The 23,208-nt window shown below is 38.7% G+C and overlaps 1 protein-coding gene across 1 annotated transcript in view; it reads right to left on the bottom strand.

Moving 5' to 3' along the window:
- The window catches only part of PLPPR4 (phospholipid phosphatase related 4), a 37,854-nt gene extending 24,995 nt beyond the window's left edge, over window positions 1-12,859 (bottom strand). The window contains exon 1 of the mRNA XM_006919552.3: window positions 12,621-12,859. Within this exon, the coding sequence (XP_006919614.1) occupies window positions 12,621-12,698 (78 nt within the window). The 5' untranslated portion in view covers window positions 12,699-12,859. The remainder of the gene's footprint in view (window positions 1-12,620) is intronic.
- Between the last annotated feature and the right edge of the window lie 10,349 nt (window positions 12,860-23,208).

Here is a 23,208-nt window from a genome sequence, read left to right as displayed (position 1 = left end):
CCTGCTAAAATTTTATGATAGCAAACCGAGATTTAATACCTGATCTAATTGGAGTTTCAACCTCTCCCATAACCTTAATCAATCAGTCTGGAACTTTCCAGTCAAGCACCAGTAGGGCAGCCTGTCAGATGGGCCTCCCCATCTCCCAAAGAAAAGATGTCCTGGACCCCGAATAATTCTTTTATTTTGTTGAAAGCTCGCTTGCTCCACTCTTCTTCCCATAGAAACCTTCCATTTTGTGCAACCCCGTGGAGGCTGCTTCTAGGTGGGACGCTGCCTGATCCAGAAATTGCTTAATAAAGCCATGTAGATCTTCAAATGGTTGAATTTTGCTTCTTAACAATATGATAAAAGTAACCCTCCCCCCAACTTAAAAACCCTTGTTTACTTCTACCACAGAAAATGCTCCTAATGTGAATTTCTGGAATTTTAATGATTTTTTAAAACATTAAACAACACAAGAAAGCCAAATTAAATTTTTTCGAATATCAATGGTAATTATTAGGGAAGAATGACCAGGCCAAATACATATGTTAGGTTTAATGGGAAAAAACTCTTCTATATCTTTATACCCACTCTAAAAAAACTTTACCGCTCTAAAAAAACGAATTACAATCACTCAGTGATCCAACAGTAAAGTCTAAATAATGATGTGGCTGTTTTACTACCTGAATATTGATCCAGCATTAGACCTGCGGTAGTAAGCTTTGTAATCACCAGCTTTAACCTCAGGACCTGAAGATTTGTTTCTCTTACATCATTAGAAACTGAAGTATGTGCCTTCTCTTAGAAAGCATTTTGTTCTTTAAACCAAATTAGAGACTAAGACCCAAGGCTAGCTACCTGTATTTCAGTTGTTAAAAATAATTGCTTTTAAATTTTTTCTTCCAGCTACAATTTCATTTCCCTTAGAACATACACCTGACTTTTAAAAATATAGGTACTAATAGCAATTTAATGCTACTAATATTTTCCAAGTACTGTGTAAAATACTTTACATATCTGAACTCATGCAATCTTTACAGCACCTTTTTTGTTGAAGGTGTTGTTATCATCCCCATCTTACAGATGAGGGAACTGAGGCACAGAATGATTACATGAGTTGTGTAAGATGATTCAGTCTGTTAGCTAGAATATAAACAAGAAATCTGGCTCCTGAATTCATATTTATAATCATTACACCTACTGCCCCTTGCTAAAGACTTCCAGCACTGACCTTTATCTTCTCAAAGACATTGAGAAATGTCCAGAATAAATACAAAGTACATTTTTCTTTATATATTATAAATGTCACCCTTTAATTTCTGCCGCAATATTATGCATGTATTTTTTATATATCCCCCACAAAATGAGATCCTAATATACTAAGATTAAATAGCATTTTCACTATTAGTGAGATTATCTAATATAGAGAGAGTATAGATATTTTCACCTGAACAGTTTTACAAAGGAAGTACATAGTACCTTTGGGATCCACCATATATTTCTTAATATAAAACAAAATAGGAGTTAAGGGGGAAAAAATCATTGTCATTGCAATAATGTCAGGGAAATGAGATGTAACTAAAGACTTTGTATTTGAGGTATGGAATAAGAAGCAAATTTCTGATTTTAAGATCTAAAATGACACATTATCTTATGTTATAGATACAGAAATTATTGAATTAGAGACATCGGTATTTTGAAATTATTTTTTTCAAATTGCTTATTAAATTCAGGTATCAATTATCATTAAACCTTTTTACTTAACCACAATAAAAATTTATATCTTCTATTATGTAATAGTTAACCAATTTATTTATATTTATTAAATGCATTCTGTGTGCTTGATATATTTTAACTTGTAAATTATCCGGAGATGAGATTTCTAATCTAATTTTGGAGATGAGAAATTAACAATGTATCATGAGCTACTCTCTCTTTCTAAGCTTGTCTCCTATATACTTAGAAGATGTACATTATGTAACTACCTTCAAGAATTAAAGATTGTCCAAGGCTCCCTAAGACTCTATTTACATGAATGTATCTCTGAAAGGGATTGATGCATATAAAAGAAATATTGAAGGTGGGCTATTAATATGGGACATTAATAACTTTTATTTTCTAGCATTCTAAGGCTGTGATTCATTTAAGTATGATTGTATTATGTGTTTCACTGTGATATGCATCAAAAAGTCAGAAGAACATATATGCAAGCCAAATACAATATAACATAGGATAGAAGTACATCTGACAAAGAAGCACATTTTATTAGTAAAGTCTTAAATTAATATCTCTAAGTACTGATGCATCACTTGACCAACACAAAAACCTGGGAAGGTAAATGGTTTGATCCAAGAGTAAAAGAGTAAATGAGATTGTGCGTGCATGTGTGTGTGTGCGTGTGCATGCGCGTGTGCGTGGTATATGGAGCTAAGGGGTCCTATCCTGAATCCTGCCTTGGAGGAGGAGAAGTCCTTGCCTCGCTGTCCAAGCTCAGGCTCTGCCTTTCTGTTATGCTAAACAACTCCTGCCTGGATTGGATAATTGCTCTCCTCATTGAGATTTTTACTATGGCCTGAAAATGAAGAAACAACACAGGAAAGAATGTAGGTCTGAAGCACAGCTCACTAAGGTCTTTGTGCATCTTGTGGTCATCTCCTACCTCGCCTCTACTCTGCTGAGTGACCTCTGCAATCTTAAGATGAAAGGGGGGTGGTGAAAGAACAGAGCCTGTTGAGTCAAGTGGGCTGGTGGCTTTGGAAGGAGCAGTTCTTAAAGTCATTATAACCCCACGGAGCAGGCATCCTCTAGGAGGTGCTCCAGTTGGTCCTTCTTAGACATGTTGGAACATACATCTGGGCACCAAAGTCTTAGCAATTTCATCCCCTGTTTCTGAACAGGACTGAAAGGACTACTAGCCTTCAGGGTCAGTCAAGGAAGATAAAGGCCAAGGCCAAAGCCAGGGTTCACTATAGACTCTATCTCCCTATCTCTATTAATTAAGTTGCTAGATTTCTTGACCAACACAAGAATTAATGGAACACAAATATATTGTCTGTTCTCTGCAATTTCTGTTGTTCTAGAGGCTGGTGTTAAAAAGTGAATAATAAGAGGAACTCTTTCTTAATTATCTCCTGGTCTAACCACCTAAAAAGTCACTAGAATCAATATTATTCATAAAATAACCATATATGTGAAGTAAATTTTGAAGAATCTACCATCAAGAAACCAAATGAGAACTTAGGATGGAAGAGTTTCAAGTGTTCATCTCTCCGTAGTATACAGTTTATAACAGGTTGCTGTCCATCTTTTTGGACAAAAAAGACTTATGATCTATACTCAAATCTTTGCAGTTGAAAGTTCTCCATGTTTTAATCATTCAAATCTCAGTTGCTACAATATAAGTATCTCCAGATCATCACGCAAGAGGCAAAAAAAACCCTGTTACTTATTTAGGGTATATCTGACTGCCTTAGGGAAATTCAAATGAATCTCACCCTAGTAGCCTAAATGAGGTCACTTTTTCTCTCAAACTGGATTATCTTTTGGATCATTCATAATGTTTTGGAGAATATATATCTTCTATATATCTCCTATGTATAGAAGATGCTCAATATTGTTAATTCTCTCCCACTGACAAGGTCCAGTGAGGGTACTTAAGGCAAGTGGTCTCCATTTCGTGAGTGTGAGTGTGTATGTACCTCTATCAATAAAAAATGAGCATTACTTCTAATAAGCATTTGTTATGCATTTATATATTTATAATGAATTTCTGATCATTGTATGTATATTATAAAACAAAGCTAAATGCATGATACAAAGATAAAATCAGAAAAACAAACTCCTTTCCAGGGAATCTAGTAATATCTAAAGCCACAAAGAATGCTTACTTTAGACAAGATGGGTGGGAGCAAGTATTGGTAAGTGAGGAAGAGAAAACTCATTTTCTAGGCACTGAGTTTGCATTAGAAATTGTTAGCCATATTATACAACTTTTCTAAAATCGAAGGGTAACAAAAACTAATGTGCCCACAATATTTTCACCATTTTACTGAGGAGAAAACTGAGGCTTGGAGGAAGTAAGTTACTTGCCCAGGATTACAAAGCTACTAAGTAGACCAGGTAAAAAACTATGTTATTTTATAATAACAAAAACTCGATATCTAGTAGTTTGTTCTACCATAGCACACACACACACAAAAATCGTCTTTGCTGGCATGTGTGCCTTTATGTAACTAAAACACTTTTTTATGAAAATGAAAACTATAACTTGTTTGTTTCAACGATGCCTCTCTTTGAAGTCTCAAATCTCAGATAAACCATAGGTATGCCCTACATCATAAAAAGAGTGTAAGTAATACCAAGAAATGAGGACTCATAGACCTGAGAGGTTGATTTAATCTTCAATTGTTCAATAATTCATGAGGCAGAGCAAAATCTTTGATGGGACATTCATCATCACTTACTTTACAAATAAAAATGTCTCCATTGGCTAAAAAAAAGAAAGTTAAAGGAAAATTTATGTCCATAATTATTAGTCCTGTTTTATTCCATCCATTCACAGAAAATTTATTGAAATTTTACTATGGACTAGGAAGTATGCCAGTAATGGTTTCATATTATTTCCATTAATTTAACCAAAAGGCACATAACAAGCAATCAATAAATATTTATTCAATGAGTAAATGCACTGTCGTGAAAGTACAAACAGCTTATACCCCAGCGTTTCATTTTAGCACTACTTTTAGGAGAGTACTTAATATAAGATTGGTCTCTTTTGGACTCTGACCATTAGGAACCAGTTTCTGATGCATGATTAGACTTTATTAAATGTCGATTTTACTTTTAAGACAATCCCACAGCACAGGCTTTTGGTGAGGACATTAAGTTGTGGACAGTTCACGGTTCCCACTCCCAAACAACAGTCTGTTCAATGTACTGACACCTGTTTACCTTCTTCTTAAAATAAATTGATTTTAATTACCTGTGTTTCGTTTCCCTTTAAGTTACGCCTAAATGATCTAATGTCAGTTTTAGAAGAATGTACAGAAGCCATCTTGTTACAGAAAATAGGAAAGAAATTATCCTGCTTTATGTTGATTAACATAAATGTTTTATGATTAAAAAATAACCAAATAGTAATGGACCTAAGGGGAGTTGATTCAGAGTCTAATTACTGACAGGAAAAACATCTCAACATTAATTGTGTCAAAATAAGCATTTCTGCCTTTGGCTTCTACATTCCAAAATCCACTTGACCATGAGGAAATTACCCCATTCCATAGTTATCTGGAAGTACACTTCTCAGTTAATTAATTCTAGAAGAAACTAGAGAAAGCTGAAATGTTCATAATTAGACACTTCACACTTTGAATACAAACATTCTTTTTCTTGTGGCCAACATGGGAGAATAGCACTACTTGGATTTCAGACAAGTTCTTGGACCTCCCTGAGTCTCTGTTAAACAGTATTAACATCTACTCTTCAGTTGTCTTTAAAGAATCAAATGAGATAATGTATGTGAGGAAAATACATTAAACTGTAACAAAAAATTCAAAGTTATTTTGTTACCAATGATGTAAATTATGTTCCTCCGCCTCCCAATGTTTCCTGTTTCCTATACTTACTGTCTGTCAGAGACCTCATGTCAGGGGAAAAAATTGTGAAATGATAGGTGGGCAATTAGGCAACAAGGGAGAAAAATTTCACTTCCAATCTTATGATCTTTAGCTGTATCCATGCTTTTCAATGAACCTAGCAATTTGGAAAAATAGAAGGTTCATTCATAATAGCTTTAACATGTTGTTTAATGTGATGTGTACCGCAGGTATTTAGATAGAACTTTCAAACAGCTAGCACAATTTGTTTGCATGTAGAATTAGAATGACCTGTATTCTGAGTGTTGTAATCCAGGGGGAAACTTTCTAATATAAAGAATTCCAGAAATAGTAATAATTAGGAATGAGCACTAGAATAGGAGTCTGGAGACTTAGGTTCTATTCCTGATCTGACATTAACCATAATGTGCATTAAGGTAACTCAGTTAACCTTTTCAAGCCATAATTTGCTCATTTGTGATAGAAGAAAGAATCAAACCAGATGTTCTTGTAGTATATGATTTTATTAAGCTAATTCTGTAATGAGACATTTCCTCACTTTTTTTTTTTTTAAAGAGAGGTTGCTTGAAAAAATATACATCGCTGAGAGGAAATCTGTTGTAATATTTGTAATACATTCCCAACATAAACAGTAATAATTATGCCCCACATGCTTTTTATTAAACAAGCCAGCCTAAAACAACCCAAATGCCTAAAGGAGTCTCCACGGTTTGCTCATAGATTGGGTCCCCATTACCCACCCTTACATGCATTCACTCATATCTTCTATTTTCTCATGCTTTTTCTCCTAATCCTGCTTGGCCTGGCACCTCTCCCTTTCTATTATCTCTTTAGGATTCTTTTCTCCACTCTATCTTTCTCATAAACTGTAGATTCTCCTTTCCTAAATTTTACTTCAGTTCCAACTCTTCTCTCTCACTCCACCCGTAGCTCCTCATTCAGTCTCCACAGAAGACTCATGGGTACCATTTGGGCTCGCCCAAAGGAAACACCTTTTTAGGTAGATAGTCATTGTGCCATCTACACATCCATGTCAGAATACTTTAAGGAGGGGATAGCACTAACGAAGCCAAATTCAGTAGCCGAATGAAGAGAAAGATCTCTATTCCACAACTCAGATGGAGCCCCAACCAGACATCTTCCAAGTACATCCCTTCAGATACCACTGAGCTAACCTAGCCATGGCAGAGGCAGCTCTCCCCATCCACATCATCATTAAGTTTGGCATTATTATTAGAAGCCTGTGTGAGGTGGGGTGGTGTGATGGCAACGCAAGAGCGAGATGGACAAGCACTCAAACAAGTCCTGCCTCCTTCACTTAATTGCCATGTGTCCCCAGAAAGCTATTTAGCTCTCTCGCTACAATTTGCTGATTAAAAATATAAAGATAATAATACCTTCTTGGTACTACTTTAATATAATATTAATACTACCTTCTAGAGTAGTTCTCAGGATTAAAGTAAATGTATGCCCAGAGTCATTCACATACAGGAGGCTTGAAATGGACTATTCTTTTTCGATTACTATTATTATCATTGTAATTGTTATTAATCTCCCTTCGAGGTTGGTGGAAGCCAGTATTTATCTTTTCCTGTTAGAGAAAAGTAGGACAAAGAATATTTTGAGTGACTCGGCTATTGAGACACAGTAGGACAATAATGGTGCCTAGGAATAATATCAAATTCCCCAGTAGCAGACTCTGTGTTCAGTGTTTGGTCCTGGTATTTGTGGAAATGTTCTCATTTAGTCTCTCTAAAACTTAGAATCTATTATCTTCTCTATTTCCTTTTTCTTTTTCATCAAAGGACTTTGCGACTTTAAAAGAGGAAGAAAGATTTGTCAGTTCATCTCTACTGACAGGGTTTGGAGTACTTTAAGCAGACTATCTCTCTATGCCATCTAGAACAGTGAAAAAATGTACAGCTACAATTTTGGTATGTGCAATGCAGAAATGTTAGGATTTTGTACTTTCAACTGATGCTAAGGTTTATATAAAAATAAATAAGCTAGCTATATTTCCCAGCAAGAAGATCAAATGAGTTACGTAGTTTTCGCATTAGAACACGAGCTAGAACAGAAATTTTGTGAATTAATATTGGCTCATTAAGGATCTGTGGGCACTGTCCAGTGGGAAGAAAACAAAAATTGTTTTAAGGTTTTGTCAAGAAACCACACTATCAAAACATGATGTTCAGATTGAACAATCCTCGGTATCTTTGCTCCAACAAGGCTTTTTGGGCTTCTCCAGGTAGGACGGCAAAAGAGAAACAATGGCTGCTACTCCTGAACACACTGTCTACATACTGACCCTGGAATCATCCATCTGTATTAATAAAACCCCAAAGCACATCCATTAATTACAACATTTAAATTAGTAAATACTTTCTGTATAATTTCAAGTTTGTTGTGTTTAAAATATTCTGAATCAGTAATACTTCAGATGCTGTTATGCTCACTGGAGAGGGATGACATTCTTACCCCCTCTGTGTTTGTGCATGCCTGTGTGCAGGTGCGTGTGTGTGTGTATAAAAAGCAAGAAATTTCAGACTATAAAAATATCTTTGCATGTAGGTCAAACATGGCTCTTTTATCTCCATAAAGTCAACATCAGATTAGTAATAAAAATGTATGTCATAAAGCAGAATGTTTAAATGAAAAGACTCTCTCTCCCATTTATTTATTAAAAATTTATATCTTTTTGACTTAAAATCTAATTTTTCTTTTGTTTATATTACGTACTGAATCAATATGAACTCCGATCTTTGAACAGGATGACTGAGAACAAAACAGTCCAAGCACAGGTGGGACCATTATAATGCTTTGCATGAAGGAAATGCATGTAGGCCCACAGACAACCAGCCTGATCACATAATACCGGGTTAGTAAGTACTCAGTCTAGGTGTGCTGCCAGCTGCAGTTGCCACTGTAAGTGATATAGCCTTCACTTGGAGAGCATTTTGGAACTTTAAAGGCAAGATAAACCTTTTCTTCAGTGGAACATTCCTTTTTACCTGCTTTTCTGTTTAACCTGATAAGGCCTTGAATGTGCTTGTTTTGAAAATTCCTTTCGTCCCTTGACCTTTCTTTTCCCAAGTTGAACAATACAAAGTAGACTTATCAAACTTGTTTGCAAAGTAAAGTACCATACTGGAAACCAGGTGTTTTTCAAATCACCATGTAATATCGATAGATTTAATTACTGTCAACCATAAACTTATCAGCAGTCAATTGGCAGCAAAAACCAAAGATATAGGAAAAATTAATTATATCTATTAACTTAATGTTTGCTTAATGTCAAGTTTGGTGGTGAACTAAGACGAGATTACTTGATTTTAACAGCTGAACACCTCAGCTACATGTCCACAGGAATATAATTAGAGAGACACTGACACTCTGCAAATGGGCTGTCAGCATCCCCATTCTCTCCCTACACCTAGTCATGGGGACATGTTGAGGGAACGCTAGGGAGTATACACTGTCCACCAAGTCTTTGGGCTTAGAGGGGCCCCATGGAGGAGAAACTCAGCTGAGGAAGCTGGCTTGTTGTCAGGCAAAACCGTATCACCTTGTCAATGTGCCCTCACTTAAACTTTTTACCAGTGGGAAACCATAGGAAGTAACTTTGCCTATTTGAATATTCTTTCAACATGTTGAGAGACAGTTATTGCGTTGGTTAAGAGCATGTGCTCTGAGTGAATACATGGCTCTGACTCTGACCTTTCTTTGGAAACCCTGGCAAGTTGACATCTATTAGTTTCAGTTTCTTCTTCAAAATATGGATTCTTAATGAGAATCTTTGAGGATTCAGAGAGATGGTGCATGTAAAGTATTTAGTTTTATTCTTAGTGCATATTCGGTGCTTCATAAATGATTTCCATTATTATTGTGCAAATTATAAGTAGCACTCAGTTATTTACTCTCCCCATTCAGCTCCACTAAGATAGGTCAATTTCAGGCGAACTCTGGAACCCAAATCGCTTGAGAAATTAGGAGAGGAGGGGGCTTCTTCTGAACCATGGGAACTTCCAAGCTAGATCTTGTCAGGACATGCTCCCTTAAGGCCAGCCCAGAAGTAAAATAATCCATTTAGGTCAAGGGCAGTTATGAGAGAGAAAAGGAACTGACACATCTTGAGTGCCTACTCTATCTCAGGAGTGATGTTTGGGGTTTTCATGCTTTCACCTCATAATATATTCTAAGATGTGGGTGTTACAATTTCTTTTATATATGTATATTCATATTATATCATATAATTTCTATTACATATGCAGAAACTGAGGATGAGAGAAGTAACTTGGCCAGAATTATCCACATAGTATCTGGCATAAGTGGTGTATGAACCAGGTCAATCTGTCTGTAAGGCCCAGGCTGTTCTCAGTAGACCGTGAGGCCATTTTTCTGCCGTAATTCAGTCTAACCTGATTTGAGCACTCTCTAGTCTGAATGAAAGTTGACCCTCTGTTTCCTAGGTAAAGTTTCTTCACATCTCATACTTATCATGAATAGCAATTTAAATTATCTATGATGTCACTGACTTGAGACTCAGAGACTGTTTTCTCCTCAAAATCTAGTCCTTTTTGCCTCATTTTGTTACTTAAATTTGTGTCTGAAGTAACAACAAAGGCTTGAAATATCTGCTCTGGGCTGATATGTGATGGAAGATTCACTTTTCCGTTTTAATTGCTAAGGTCTTGGAAAACTATGTCGTAAAATGTCATTATTCCCTAGCATCTTACTGATGTGTTAATTCATGTTATATTTATTCATCCTCCAAAGGATTCATTCTCACCGCCTTCAAAATGAGTCATTCCAAAGGAGTTTATAGCGCATCTTGCCAACTCCCTAAATAACTGGCATACTAATGTCCTCTCCCATTGTTTTCTACAGCATCTTGCATTTAACTTTCAGGGAGATAACTTGCAATCCAGTTTTGTGGGTCTTCCTTTAAAGTCTGTTATTCCCAAGATGTAATGTCATAAATGCTCATTCGAACTCCATGAATTGTCTTCAAGTAATTATTTTATAGCTTATCCCAGTAAGGAGTTCATAGAGGGTATCTGACTGGGTCAAAGTGAATGGAATGTTTTTGGACTATTCCCACTCAGGGAAAAGAAGTAACATTAGTGGCATGTTTGTTCCCAGACATGCATTTCAAATGCATTATGAGAAATTTATACTTTTAAAATTCAAGATTAAGGGACATGTATTCCCGTTTAAGGTACCGCAAAAGTGCACACACTGATTCATTAAAGGTACATCCTTAATTCTCCAGTTGCATCCTCTTTCAGGAAAATATTTTCCTCGAAGCCGTATGGCTGCAATCCATACGTAGTCAGCTTCTAGCTGACCTCAGGTATGCCTCATCCTGGAGGTGGAACCCAGCAAGAAACTGATTTCTCCGAGACAGATACGATAGATCCAGATATGAATGGAAGTGCTTTAGTGCAAAACCACAATAGATCAGCAATGTGACATACGGCCTGACAGGATTTAGGTTGAAGGCAGGTATCCGATCTTTCTATTCTTTTACCCTTTTCATAGAATCTTCTGCTACTCACATTTTTCCCGAGAAAACTCTTTCTTACCTTTCAGCAAAATTACCTGAACAATGGCTTCAGAATATCTTGTGGAAAGAGGAAGGGCAAAAATAAATGAACCTATTAAATACTTTAAATAAACAGGATAATATCTTTTCTTTTCTATGAGTCATGGATGAAGGAGTCAGCCATCATTTCTCTGAGACTTATGCAAGTCACATACATCTCCCTTAAAATTGAAACTATTTAAAAAATTTGTGACTCCTAAGAGAAATTTACAAATCTACTGTTAGCTATGAGGACAATATGACTTTGTCCCTTCCCCCAAGTTTCAAGGCAGTGACTATCCCTCAACACAGATAAGCCTCACAATCAACAAATACAGAATCTACTCTCTGTACTTGGAAGTGCTAAGCCTCCATATTTGGCTGAAAAGACGGCCAAGGAGGGATATTTATAATTCAGCAAGTCTTATTCTCTATGCAATCCAGGCTCTAATAACGTGGAACATAGTTTCATGCTCAAAACCATCTGATTTCACTAAACCTATCCAATACATTTATTTTCTACCTATGATTTAATAAACCTCTTGCTTAAAAATGTCTTCCTAACATAATGTACCACAGTGCATGGAATCACTGTACCTGTCAATCTTTATAACCCTCCCATAAATTGTTCCTCCCTTAAATACTGCATTTTGGTAAATTAGAGGTTCATTATGAATGCATCTGCAGGTTAATTGCTTATCTGTAATACTGCTCAGCACAGAATAAGTGCACATATACAAAACATGTAAAATCAGATGATGTCACTTATTTTATGTACGGATATGTATATATACATGTATGTATACATGCATGTATGTATGTGTGTATATACATAATTGTTTGTTAATCATGGAAAAGAGCCAATAGATTGAAGCATAGAGATGTGGACTCAATTTTAGAAGCAAATGTGAGCACCATGGTAATTATAATGAGAGGGATTTAATTTTTTTTTTTTTTGTAATAAAGCAATCAATATTCCTAATACTATATAAACATCCCCAGCCCTCATATAACCCCGGGCATGGATGGCTGCGTGCTTTTGAATTCTTAATAAATGCTCACAAAATTCGAGATACATTCTCGCAGATTGAAGACACAAATCCCGAAATATCGGCATCATGGCCCCTCTGGGCCACGGACGCTGTGCACGACAGGAGGGCCGGGGAACGAGCCCCACACTCACTCACACAGGTATCCTTCCCTGCAGGCCACCCGGCAGCGACACCGCTAGTGGTAGTCACCCCGGGCTGGCAGGCACTCCCAGGCACACTCGGGGGAGCTCCCGAGAACGCTGGGGAAGGGGGAGAGCTGGGCATTCGGGGACAGCGGCGCGCACCCTGGAACGGACTCCGAACCTCCGACATCGTCCAGGACCCGAATCCGCTCCGGAGCTGCCCGGAGGATCTGCATTATGCCAAGGCGCTGGGCCAACTCACCTCGACAAAATAAAAGCAGGGCAGGAGGGTGACGCTGTCCTTGATCACTTTGCCCTTTGGCCTCTCCTTCGCCGACATCCCGGCCGCCTGCCCGTGTGCGCGTCCTCCCCTGAGCGAGGTGTGCACCGCGCAGCCGAGGCGAGCTGCCTCCTCCAGCCGCAAGTGCCCGGCGCCGCTGATGTCACATTCCCCGCGGGCACCGCTGGAACCAGCGCGCTGCGTGCAGCGCCCCCGCCTCCGCCCGCCCCTCTTTGCAGCAACCCAGCGGCTCTCGCAGCCCGCAGGTCCTCTTCCTCCCTACTCTGATTTTCTCCGCGCAGAGACGTCCAGCTCCCTCCTCCAAACTGTTGCTGCAATGGCTTCCCCTCCCCGCCAACCTTCCTCTGCTCTCCTCCGCCCCTGCGAGGCTTCGGGGCTGTCGGAACTTGACGTCAAGAATCGCAATAGGGGGACGCAACCCTGGGTTCTGCAGCAGTGAGCCCTAGGTGCTCAGGTGCCCACGCGCCCCTGGGAAGTCTCCTGGTCACTCTAGGAACCCAACTTCAGGGCTACTGGAGAACAGAAACTAGCCCCTGCGCCCTGACCAGCAGTGTGAAAACAAACCTCCACCTGCGTTTTAATTTAAAACTTGAATCCCGTATTGAAAAGTAGGCCGTGGTGGGAACTCATTTAGAGCTGGCCGCTATCCAGGAACGACGGCCCGTTCTGAGGATTGTCTGCCTAGAGGACTCCCCGGCAGAGTCCTGCAACACACATGGCCCCGCCATCTGGGCATGGTGAGGGCCCCCTGCATCAAGGAGGCAGACGTGTAGGATCTTCACTGAGCCCCAAGGCGAGGTTGTGTTCTGACCTCATCCTCACAGCCCCAGAATGTCAGTCTTACAGTCACAACCGCAAAAGGCAGTACTTACACGTAAATAACCTCAACAAAGTCCTTCATCTTTGGAGCAGTGTGCATGGGCAATCTCGACTTTGTGACAATTTTGGCAACCCAAAAGTGGAGAAAAACACCCAGCAAACATAAAACAGTTTATTATACTAATAAAGGTAACACCCTTCCATTATCATATGCCTCATGCCATTTTCAACATCTCCAAAATCTCTATTTCAAGCCAATGACAGTCGATTCCCACCCCCACTTTCAGCTCATTTCTTTACTTGCTACACTGTCCTAGTCAGCCCCCGTTGCTGTAACAAAATACCATGGACTGGGTGGTTTAAACTGCAGACATTTGTTTCACACTGTTTGGGAGGCTGGAAGCCTGAGATCAGGCCAGATAGTGGGGAGGGTTCTCCCTGTATCTTCAGATGCTGGAGAAGGAGACCTCTCTTTCTGATGTCTTCTGATAAGGGCACTAATCTCATCATGAAGAGCCACCCTCATGACCTCATCTAAACCTAATTATCTCTCAAGGGACCCTACCCCAAATGATCACTTGGGGTGTCAACATATGAATTGGTGGTAGGAGACACAAACATTCAGTCCCTAACATACTCCAATAGGTCTTTGGCAGCCTGGGGACATTCTGATCCACCAACGCCCACATTTCACTTCCACAGCCACCTCATGCCCTCACTTTCTTCCATCAGGCTGGGGTTCCAGAGTCTGGCAGTATAATTCTTCATTTCCCCTCCCTATTTACTATACTCGCTTCGCAAAATCCCAGCCACCGTTAAACCCAATTCTCTGCCCTTACCAGAATAACTTAAAGTGGCTGGAGAAAAACACACAGCTATGCGGTCTTGTCTTACCTGAGACACAGACCACAAACTACAGATAGGCCCCACTAGCTCACAATCCTAGTATTTTTCCATAGTCTGTTCACCTTCTGACTCTCCTAGGACCAACTCACACCTTCTCCTCTATCTTCAAATCTCGTCATTCTCAGGTCATTCAACTCTTATTTCACCATCCACACCACGGCTACCTCCTTTTCTCACTTGAACTGGCACAGTGGCCTCCTGTCTTACCAGGTTCAAACATTGCTACCCTTGTAACCTACAAACCATTCCCTAGACAGCAGCCAAAATGATCTTCTGAAAAATAAATCCAATTATGTCATTCCTCTGCTCAAATCCTCCAAGTGCTCTTTGTCACATTCAGGAGAAAATTGGAAATCCCCACCAATTCCTCAAAGCCCCACCCAAGGACCCTGCCCCATCCATGGGCCTCATTCACTTTGTGCCTCAGTGGTCTGACAATCCCAGTCTAGTTTTTTGCTGCCTTTTACACTTACTGTTCCTTTGTCCAGAAAGACTGTTCTGCCAACACTGCATGGCTTAACCTCTTACTTAAGCCATTGCTTCATACCATTGCTCAAATTTAACTCTTCAGGGAAGGTTTCTTTGACCATTCACGCTATCAGAGTAGCATGGCCACCATCACTCTTTATTCTTTCCTGTTATCTTATTTTTTTTTTTCATAGACTTATCACTATCTGTTAGCTTATCAAGTATTTCTTGGTCAGTTTTTTGCTGCCTTCCTTTCCCACTAGAATGTAACCTTTACAAGGTCAAGTATTGTATATCTAGTAACTGGAACTGTGCCTGGCACATAGTGAGTGTTCGATAAATAGTTGTTGAAGAAATGAATGGATAAATTAAGTTAAATGATGCATATAAAATCATGCAATGTAGTTTCTTCCACATACTTAAATGTTCAATAAATGTTAGTTAATTCTGTTTGTTAATTATCATGTTATTAATCAGTAACTATATTTTTCATTACTACCAAAGTTACTTTGTGTGTGCATGTTTTCTTTTTTCAACTTTCTTAGTACTTTGACAGAATTTACCGTTCCTGAATGAGGTAAAAAAATAACTTGGAAAATTTCTGAATTTATCATCTTAGAAACTCAGCATTTCTATATAAAAGGGAGGTAAAATTAAGGCTAATACTATAGCTGCCTAATTTCTGCAAATATGTGATTAAATATCAGAGATGCATGCTGACTACACCTCAGTAATTCAGGAAATTACTGAAACATCAGAAAAATGCTCTCCTTTCTTCTCCAGATGGTCCAACCAGCTTGACCTGACCTCATAGTCTGGGACCAGAAAATGCCTCAGAATTCAAAGCCAGTTCCTATGGTAAATCTTTTATTCTTCCCTTGCCCAGATTTTTCTTCTGTTTCTCTCTCTTTAAAAAAATATATTCTTTTTCTCATTTAAAATTGTTTCACAAAACAAGCTACTTTATGCAATCTGCTAAGTACTAAACATAATGAAAGACATTGGGGTAACAGCTTGATGTATTTTTACCTACTTTAACTTGCAATGAACAAGGCAAATAATTTCCCTGTCTTATAGAAAGATTTTGTAGACAAGATTCAGAGATGGAAGTGATAGGCTGACTCAGAAGAGCATGAGATTTGGAGTCAGAAGACCTAAGTTCAAATGCAGCGTTTGTTACCTCAGAACTCTGCTCTGAGTCAGTAAGTATCTCCAGTTTCAAATTCCTGGAGATAAAATGAGAAAAGTATTGGTACCACCTGACAGCAACACTTGGTAGCTTAAATGTGACAATATACATGATGGACATCGGTAAAGTATCAATTTGATTCGTCCATTCATCTGTCCATCCATTCAACTTACAAATATTGATTGATCCCCTGCTGTGTGAAAGGTACTTTTCTCACTGGATACCCACTGGATTAAAGGATAGATATGGTTCCTGCCCACACAGGACTCACAGTCTAATGCAAGTGGACAGGGGAGAGACACAGACACTAAGTCATAACAATAACACGTGATGATCATAACACGTGATGATCACTATGGACAAGGCACTGTTAAAAATGCTTTGCACCTGTTATCTCATTTAATTCTCACAACCTCCTAAGGAACTGAGTACCATTGTGTCACATTTTTCAGTTAAAAAACTGAGCTCAGAGATGTTAGATATTGATTGTAAGTGCAACAAGTGTAATTAGTGGAGCCGAGATTTTGAACCCAGTAGGTTGCTCCAAGCTCTGTGATCTTAAGGGATATACATATCGCTTCTCTTGAGAAACATCTTGTAATATACACTACGAAAGAAACGATGAGGTTGCAGGTGTGATTACTATGAGAAATGTCTTAGTATGGTGGCCCAGGAAGGCCTTAGAGGAGCTAACATGCAAACCACTTGTAGCACTGAAGCTACTAAACTAAAAAAATCTGCTCCATCCCACCTTCACCATGTAAATCTGCGCTTAGGCCAAGGGCAGAACTTGTACGTTGAACTTTGCTTCAGGCACGCTAGTTGCAGGTCCTCATAATAACGATGTCATTAAAAACAATTTAATGTGCCTCACAGAACTTGAACATTTTTCAGTGAAAACCCTGTTCCAGTGCATTCAAATGAGAAACACTCCCACTGATAAAACAGCTCTCTGACAATTCGCAAGACAGAGTACTTCACTGCACAAATAACCTGGACAAAATATGCCTGAAAATGCATTTGACATTATCATTAAAACTGTCAGACTTCTGAGAAAAGAAAGCAGCAATTTCTTGTGTGCTGGTTTTGGGTGCCCAGCAATACAAACTCTTTTCTAGCTTCCTGGCAACTATTCATCCTCAGGATTTTTGTCTGACATTTATTGTTAAGGTTATAAAAAAGTGTATTTAATTTAGTAATGTCTTTCCCAGATATGGGCCTGCTCCACGGTATTTTGAGGAGACAATGTAAGATTTCATTTAGTTTTTCTTAGAGAGGTTTAAAAGAACTGAATACGCAGATATGGGAAATACCAAAAGTACTGAACTTCCCTGGAAGATGGGAAAGTTATGGTCTAGTTACTGCCTCGTCATTGACTAATTACGTGGTTGTGGGTAAGAACATTTACCGTAGGGATTTTTTTCCTCATGTAAAGATGGAGTTAGAATGGCGAAGTGGACATCTATCGTTTCTGTTTGACCAAGATTCATTATTCCTTCTCCTTCAGACAGTTCCTCAAATTTTCATGATGAGCTGTCAACCTCCCACAGTCAAACCTGGGCCTTTCTGATGTCTTCGTATAAAGGGGTTCAAACTCGACAGACCAAGTGGGAGGATGGCGAGCCCAATGTAAACAATTGCACTTTATCCCTAGGAATTTGAATCTTCAAGGGAGTGTTACCAAGACAGAAAAATCTTGATACTGAGTCATAGCAGAAGCAGAACAGCAATTAATGTCGGTTTTTCAATTCTCAGAACTGCTGTTGGTCCTTTCGTTTCAGAAGTCTGGCTTTTCTCCTTTCTTTTGTTTCTTTGCATATCTCCATATGTTTTCAAATTAACATATTCTCTCTCTCCCACTCATTCTCCCTTACTTTCTCTCATTACTTTAGCCAGAGTCCATTTCTATGGCTGCAACCAAAAATATTTAACTAATACAAAGACACCATAAGACACTCTTTTGTTAAAGGATTAACTTAAGACCTTTTTTTTTTTAAAAAAAAAATGTAATTAGTTTTAAGTATACAGTACATTTGTTAGACATTTACATAGTTTATAAAACGATTCCCCTAATTGCTCCTTCTCTCCTCTGGTTTTCCACCTCGCCAATACATTAATGCTCACTGCATTCCCTGTGCTGTGCTCTGCATCCCCGTGACCATCTAGCAACCACTAATTTGTACTTCTTTAACTCTTCACCCCATCCTCCCAGCCCCTCAAATCTCCTTCCACTCTGTCCATCACCAAATTGTCCTCTATATTTGTCAGTTTTTGATTAGTTTGTTCTTTTTGTTTCTTAGATTCTGCATATAAGTGAAATCATATGGTATTTGTCTTTCTCTGTCTTATTTCACTCAGCATAAGAACCTCTAGGTCCATCCATGTCATTACAAATGGTAGGGTTTTATTTTTTTTTAATGGCTGAGTAATATTCCATTGCATATATGAACCATAACTTCTTTATCCATTCATCTGTTGATGGGCATTTAGGTTGCTTCTATATCTTGGCTATTGTAAATTGTGCTGCCATGACTATAGGGGTACATAGATCTTTACGAATTATTATTTCGTTTTCTTTGGATAAATACCCAGAAGTCAGAAGTGCAATTGCTGGGTCAAAAGGTATATCCATTTTTAATATTTTGAGAAACCTCCAGACTGTTTTCCATAGTGGCTGCACCAATTTGTAATTCCACCAACAGTGTATGAGAGTTCTCTTTTCTCCACATCGTCATTAACACTTGTTCATTGATTTATTGATGATAGCCATTTTGACAGGTGTCAGGTGATCTCTCATTGTGGTTTTAATTTGCATTTCTCTGATGATTAGTGCCCTTGAGCATCTTTTCATATGTCTGTTGGCCATCTGTATTTCCTCTTCAGAGAAGTATCTGTTCAGGTCCTCTGCCCATTTTTTAATTAGATTGTTTGTTTTGTTGTTGTTGAATTGTATGAGTTCTTTATATATTTTGAAGACCTTTATTAAAAAAATTTTTTAAAAAATTGGTCCCCAAATTTACCTAATAGCATTATTCTTAATTGCATTTTACACTTTCCTACTGTCAGTAACTTTTGCCCACTGTGGTCCCCCATGATTCCCCGTGATTCCCAATGGGGACATGGTAGAAGCTGATTTACTTAATCCTAGTGGGCCCCATTTCACAGCAACACGGCTTTGTTCTGGGAGTAGTGGCTATCCCAAGAAATCCCGTAACAGTGACATAGTGAACAAAACAAGAAGTTACACTACAAAGCTTTGCTATTGGTGTGTGTGGCATACTAATGTGTTGGGAATGAGTTACAACTGGCCTGCAAAATATTTCTCTTCATGGATGTGGCAGGGTCTGTGCAAGAACTTCAGCGCAGGTTACTTCTGATTGCAAGCATCCTGATTTGGGTAGAGCATCGTCTGAGCATGCCCAGAGGGCTGCAAACCAGAGGAACAAAAGGATAGTATCAGAACTTGCTGCTCCACCCCAGGACACTGAACATAGCCAAGAAGGAGCCCCACCACCTGGAAACCTGCTGGACATACCACCTGGACAGTCAGCTGCAGAACATGTTATTGCCCAAGGGGCACTGGGCACAGCCTCCATTGTGGCCCATTGGGGGTAATGAGAGAATGGAGAGACCCAGCAGCGCTCCTCATGGGTCCAGTTAAAGGCAGTAGCGAATAACTCTGTGCTATATCTCTTAATCTCGTCCATGCTGACCAATGTGTCTTTTACATGGTGTCCTAGTTAGCTCATATCAATTACTCGAAAAATGTAAGAACTTCGTGCAAATGCGAGCATCATTTTTATTTTGAAACATTTGTTATACAATATTTAGTTGAATTTAAAGACATCCAAGTTATCAGAAGAATTTAAACATTACTTTTGTCAATGAAAGCAGAGCTATGGATTCTTTTAATGTAATTTCAACGGTTGCTATATTTTCAATGATTGTAAAGCAATGATTTTAGAATTTTATCACCCACTTGTACAGACAAAGTTTCTCTTCCATGGTGACTATCAAGAATTTAAAGAGCTCAAAATTAAAATTTTGATCAGAAAATGTAGCCATTCCCTGTACAAAATATATTCATGGAAGTAAGCTTGAGTTTCTCATTAAAAAATTGAATAGATTTTATTTGGAAGTCTTATATTTAATGTATTTCCCTAGAACTCTATTTGTCTTCATGCTTACATACTATAAAAATGTAATTTTCCCCACCAAGTTTTATATAGCTGCTTTCGATGTCCTTTTAGTTTACCCTAGTGTGCTGTATTAATATACTATTTTATGTGTGAAAAGATTGAAAATACATGAACATAAATTGGCTATTTTTTTCCCCCTTCAGTGTCACACTGTACAAATGGTTTTCTACTATCTTATTGGTAAGTAAAAAAAATCAACTAATTAAAGTTTAAGATAGTCCCAACCACTCAGTCTAAAAAATCTTTCCATTATCCCAGATTTATTCATGCCTTTCATCCCTGATATTAAAGTTTGCTCTATCATATTTGTTTCATCCCTATTTCCATTGGCATCAATTGAGGCTTGGTTTCCTGCAAAAAATGCTGTGGCTTCTAAGCTCTTCTGCCATACGACACCCTCTGGATAAGTGCCCCACTAGGCTCTCCTTGTCTCAGCTGAAAACCTGATTCCCCCTCTGCAGAATGTGCCCTCTCTGATGAGCTTGTTTGAGCCATACTTGCACCATGTTCATTCCGCCTCTGTGCTTTCTCACATGCTGTTCCTCTCTCCTTGCATGCATTCGCATCTCACGTTTCTGAATTTTTCTTTGTGCTACTCCAGCTCTCAGTGACCTCTGAGCACCAGTAATCCTTATTTTGCACTGCACCATCTAGCACTTGATTTGAACTGTTTTGTTTCATTTGATATATTCTTATACTCCCAACTGTAGGAATGAATTGGGGGAATGACACATATGTTTATCCTCTACTTTTCATCTCCGCTGTCACCATTTTGTTTAATTCTTCATTATCTCTTTGATATTACAGTATCCTCCTGGATAATTTCCCTGGCTTCAAATCTTCCTTTTCTGATCAATTCTTTAATTCTGCACCAGGATAATTGTCCCTAAACACAATTTTTGACCATGCCACTCATTTGCTCAAAAATGCTTCGTGGTTCTCCATTGCCTAGAAAATTGTATTCAATCTCTAGTACGGCATTTGGGGCTTCCATGGTCCAGCCTTCATCTACCTTTCCATCTCACCTCCCATTCTCCCCTGTGCAGGCCCTACATCCAGACACCCCAGCCTATTTTGTATACCATGCTGCCCTACGTTGAAACCTTTTGTGTGCACTTCCTTTTCCCATTCTCAAAGTTTCAAACAAAAAGCAAGTTCCTAGTGAAGCTTCCTCAATCTTCCCCACCTCTGTGATCCTTTAGGACTTTCTTTGAACGTCATTTGTAGATCATATTACATTTTGCCTTGATCGCCTTTAGTTTTCCTCAAAGAAGCTTTGTTTCTTGGAAGTGTGAGCCATGTCTGACTCATCTTTCTTTTCTTGTTTTCTCTTGAATGCTTAGCATAGACTTTTGTATATAACAACAGTTCAATGAATATTTATTGAATAAGTAAATTCCATAATATGAAGTGTGAGCCATGTCTGACTCATCTTTCTTTTCTTTTTTTCTCTTAAATGCTTAGCATAGACTTTTGTATATAACAAAATATTTATTGAATAAGTAAATTCCATAATATATACCCTCCTCTATGGTGGTTAGTATAACTTTGGAGTACATACTTATTAATTTAGGGTTTTATGGTTTATAATTCTGTGGGGATAAGCAATCTCTTTCTCTTTCCCAGTGCTTTGAGAACACTAATAACTTTCACAAGAAGTGTGAAAGGAGTCTGACACATGCAAATGAGAACCTATTTTAATTAACCCAGAATCACTCCTATTCACTTAATTCTTCTGTAATTATCCACTGATTACATAGATTTTGTAATAATTAGTCCAACATGAAAATTATGAGTATCTCTTATTGGTATGTTGAGAAGTGTATCAGTTTTTTAAAAAGCTAATGTCTTTATGAAAGAAAGAGAACTCTATTCTGACCCTTATTTTACTGGATAAAAGCTAAATGAGACTCTCAAGGTGACCTAGGGTGGCCTAAACGAGAAGTCTCCTGGCCGGAGAAGACATAGAGACTCACAAGAGGAAGCTACTGGAAGGAAAGCTTCTGGTTTGGTAACCCCGACTCACAGTCACAGGGACCAAGAGGTGTTAAGAAAGGGCTAGCTCTGTAGGAATACGTAACTAAGGTGGGACGCCTTCTGGACTTGGCCCTGGCCTTGTGTTGTGCTTTGAGGAACAACAGATGATCATGAGATTGGGAAATACGAGAACTGTAACCTGGTAATCCCAAAGCGAGATACTGCTGCAGCTTGTGCAAGGTTCCAAGTCACTAGAGAATCTCATCAGCCTTGGGAGAACTTGTGTTGGACTGCGGAGGACCAAAGGGTGGCAGCAAATGGAGCCAAAATGATGCAGAAAAAGAAAAGCTTTTGATTCTCTCTCTTCTGGCTTTGGATATGGGCCGAACCATTTGAGCAACAAGTTAGCCCCTGGGGTCCTCTGACTCTCTAGAGCAGGGGTTGGTGAACGACCAGCTCACAGGCCGAACCCACCCGGTTTTTATAACCGGTGTTACAGGAATACAACCACAACCACTTCTTTCTGTATTGTTTATGGCTACCTTGACAGTTCTGTAGCAATTAATAGCTGTGGCAAATACTATATGGCTCGTAACATCTAAAATGTTTTATCTCAGGCCCTTTACAGAAAACTGCTGACCCTGATATTCAACAGCTTTCACACTTCCCATCACTCTCTCTATCCTAATTCTCACCAATTCTCAATTTCAGTCTCTGCATGTACTCTGATGTGGTTGATCTTACTGTCTTCAGAACGAACCACTTTTTCTTTACATACCATTTCTTACCAGTCTCTCTCATGGCTGAGTTCTCAAGCAACATTCTGCCCACCGTATTATCTAGTGCTTGACTCTCTAATGTCACATTTTAGAGACATGAATTCACTGAGCAGGGATTTTCTGACATAACTTCAGACACACAGGAATAATATGAGCACAAAATAGAGTCTAAAGTTTATAAAAGATTTGATTGAAATTAAAAATATTCCCTA

The sequence above is a fragment of the Pteropus alecto genome, unplaced genomic scaffold (assembly GCF_000325575.1).
Source record: "Pteropus alecto unplaced genomic scaffold, ASM32557v1 scaffold106, whole genome shotgun sequence".
Lineage (NCBI taxonomy): Eukaryota > Metazoa > Chordata > Mammalia > Chiroptera > Pteropodidae > Pteropus > Pteropus alecto.
Note: the sequence above shows the minus strand (reverse complement) of the source record. Positions and strands in the feature narration are given on the sequence as shown.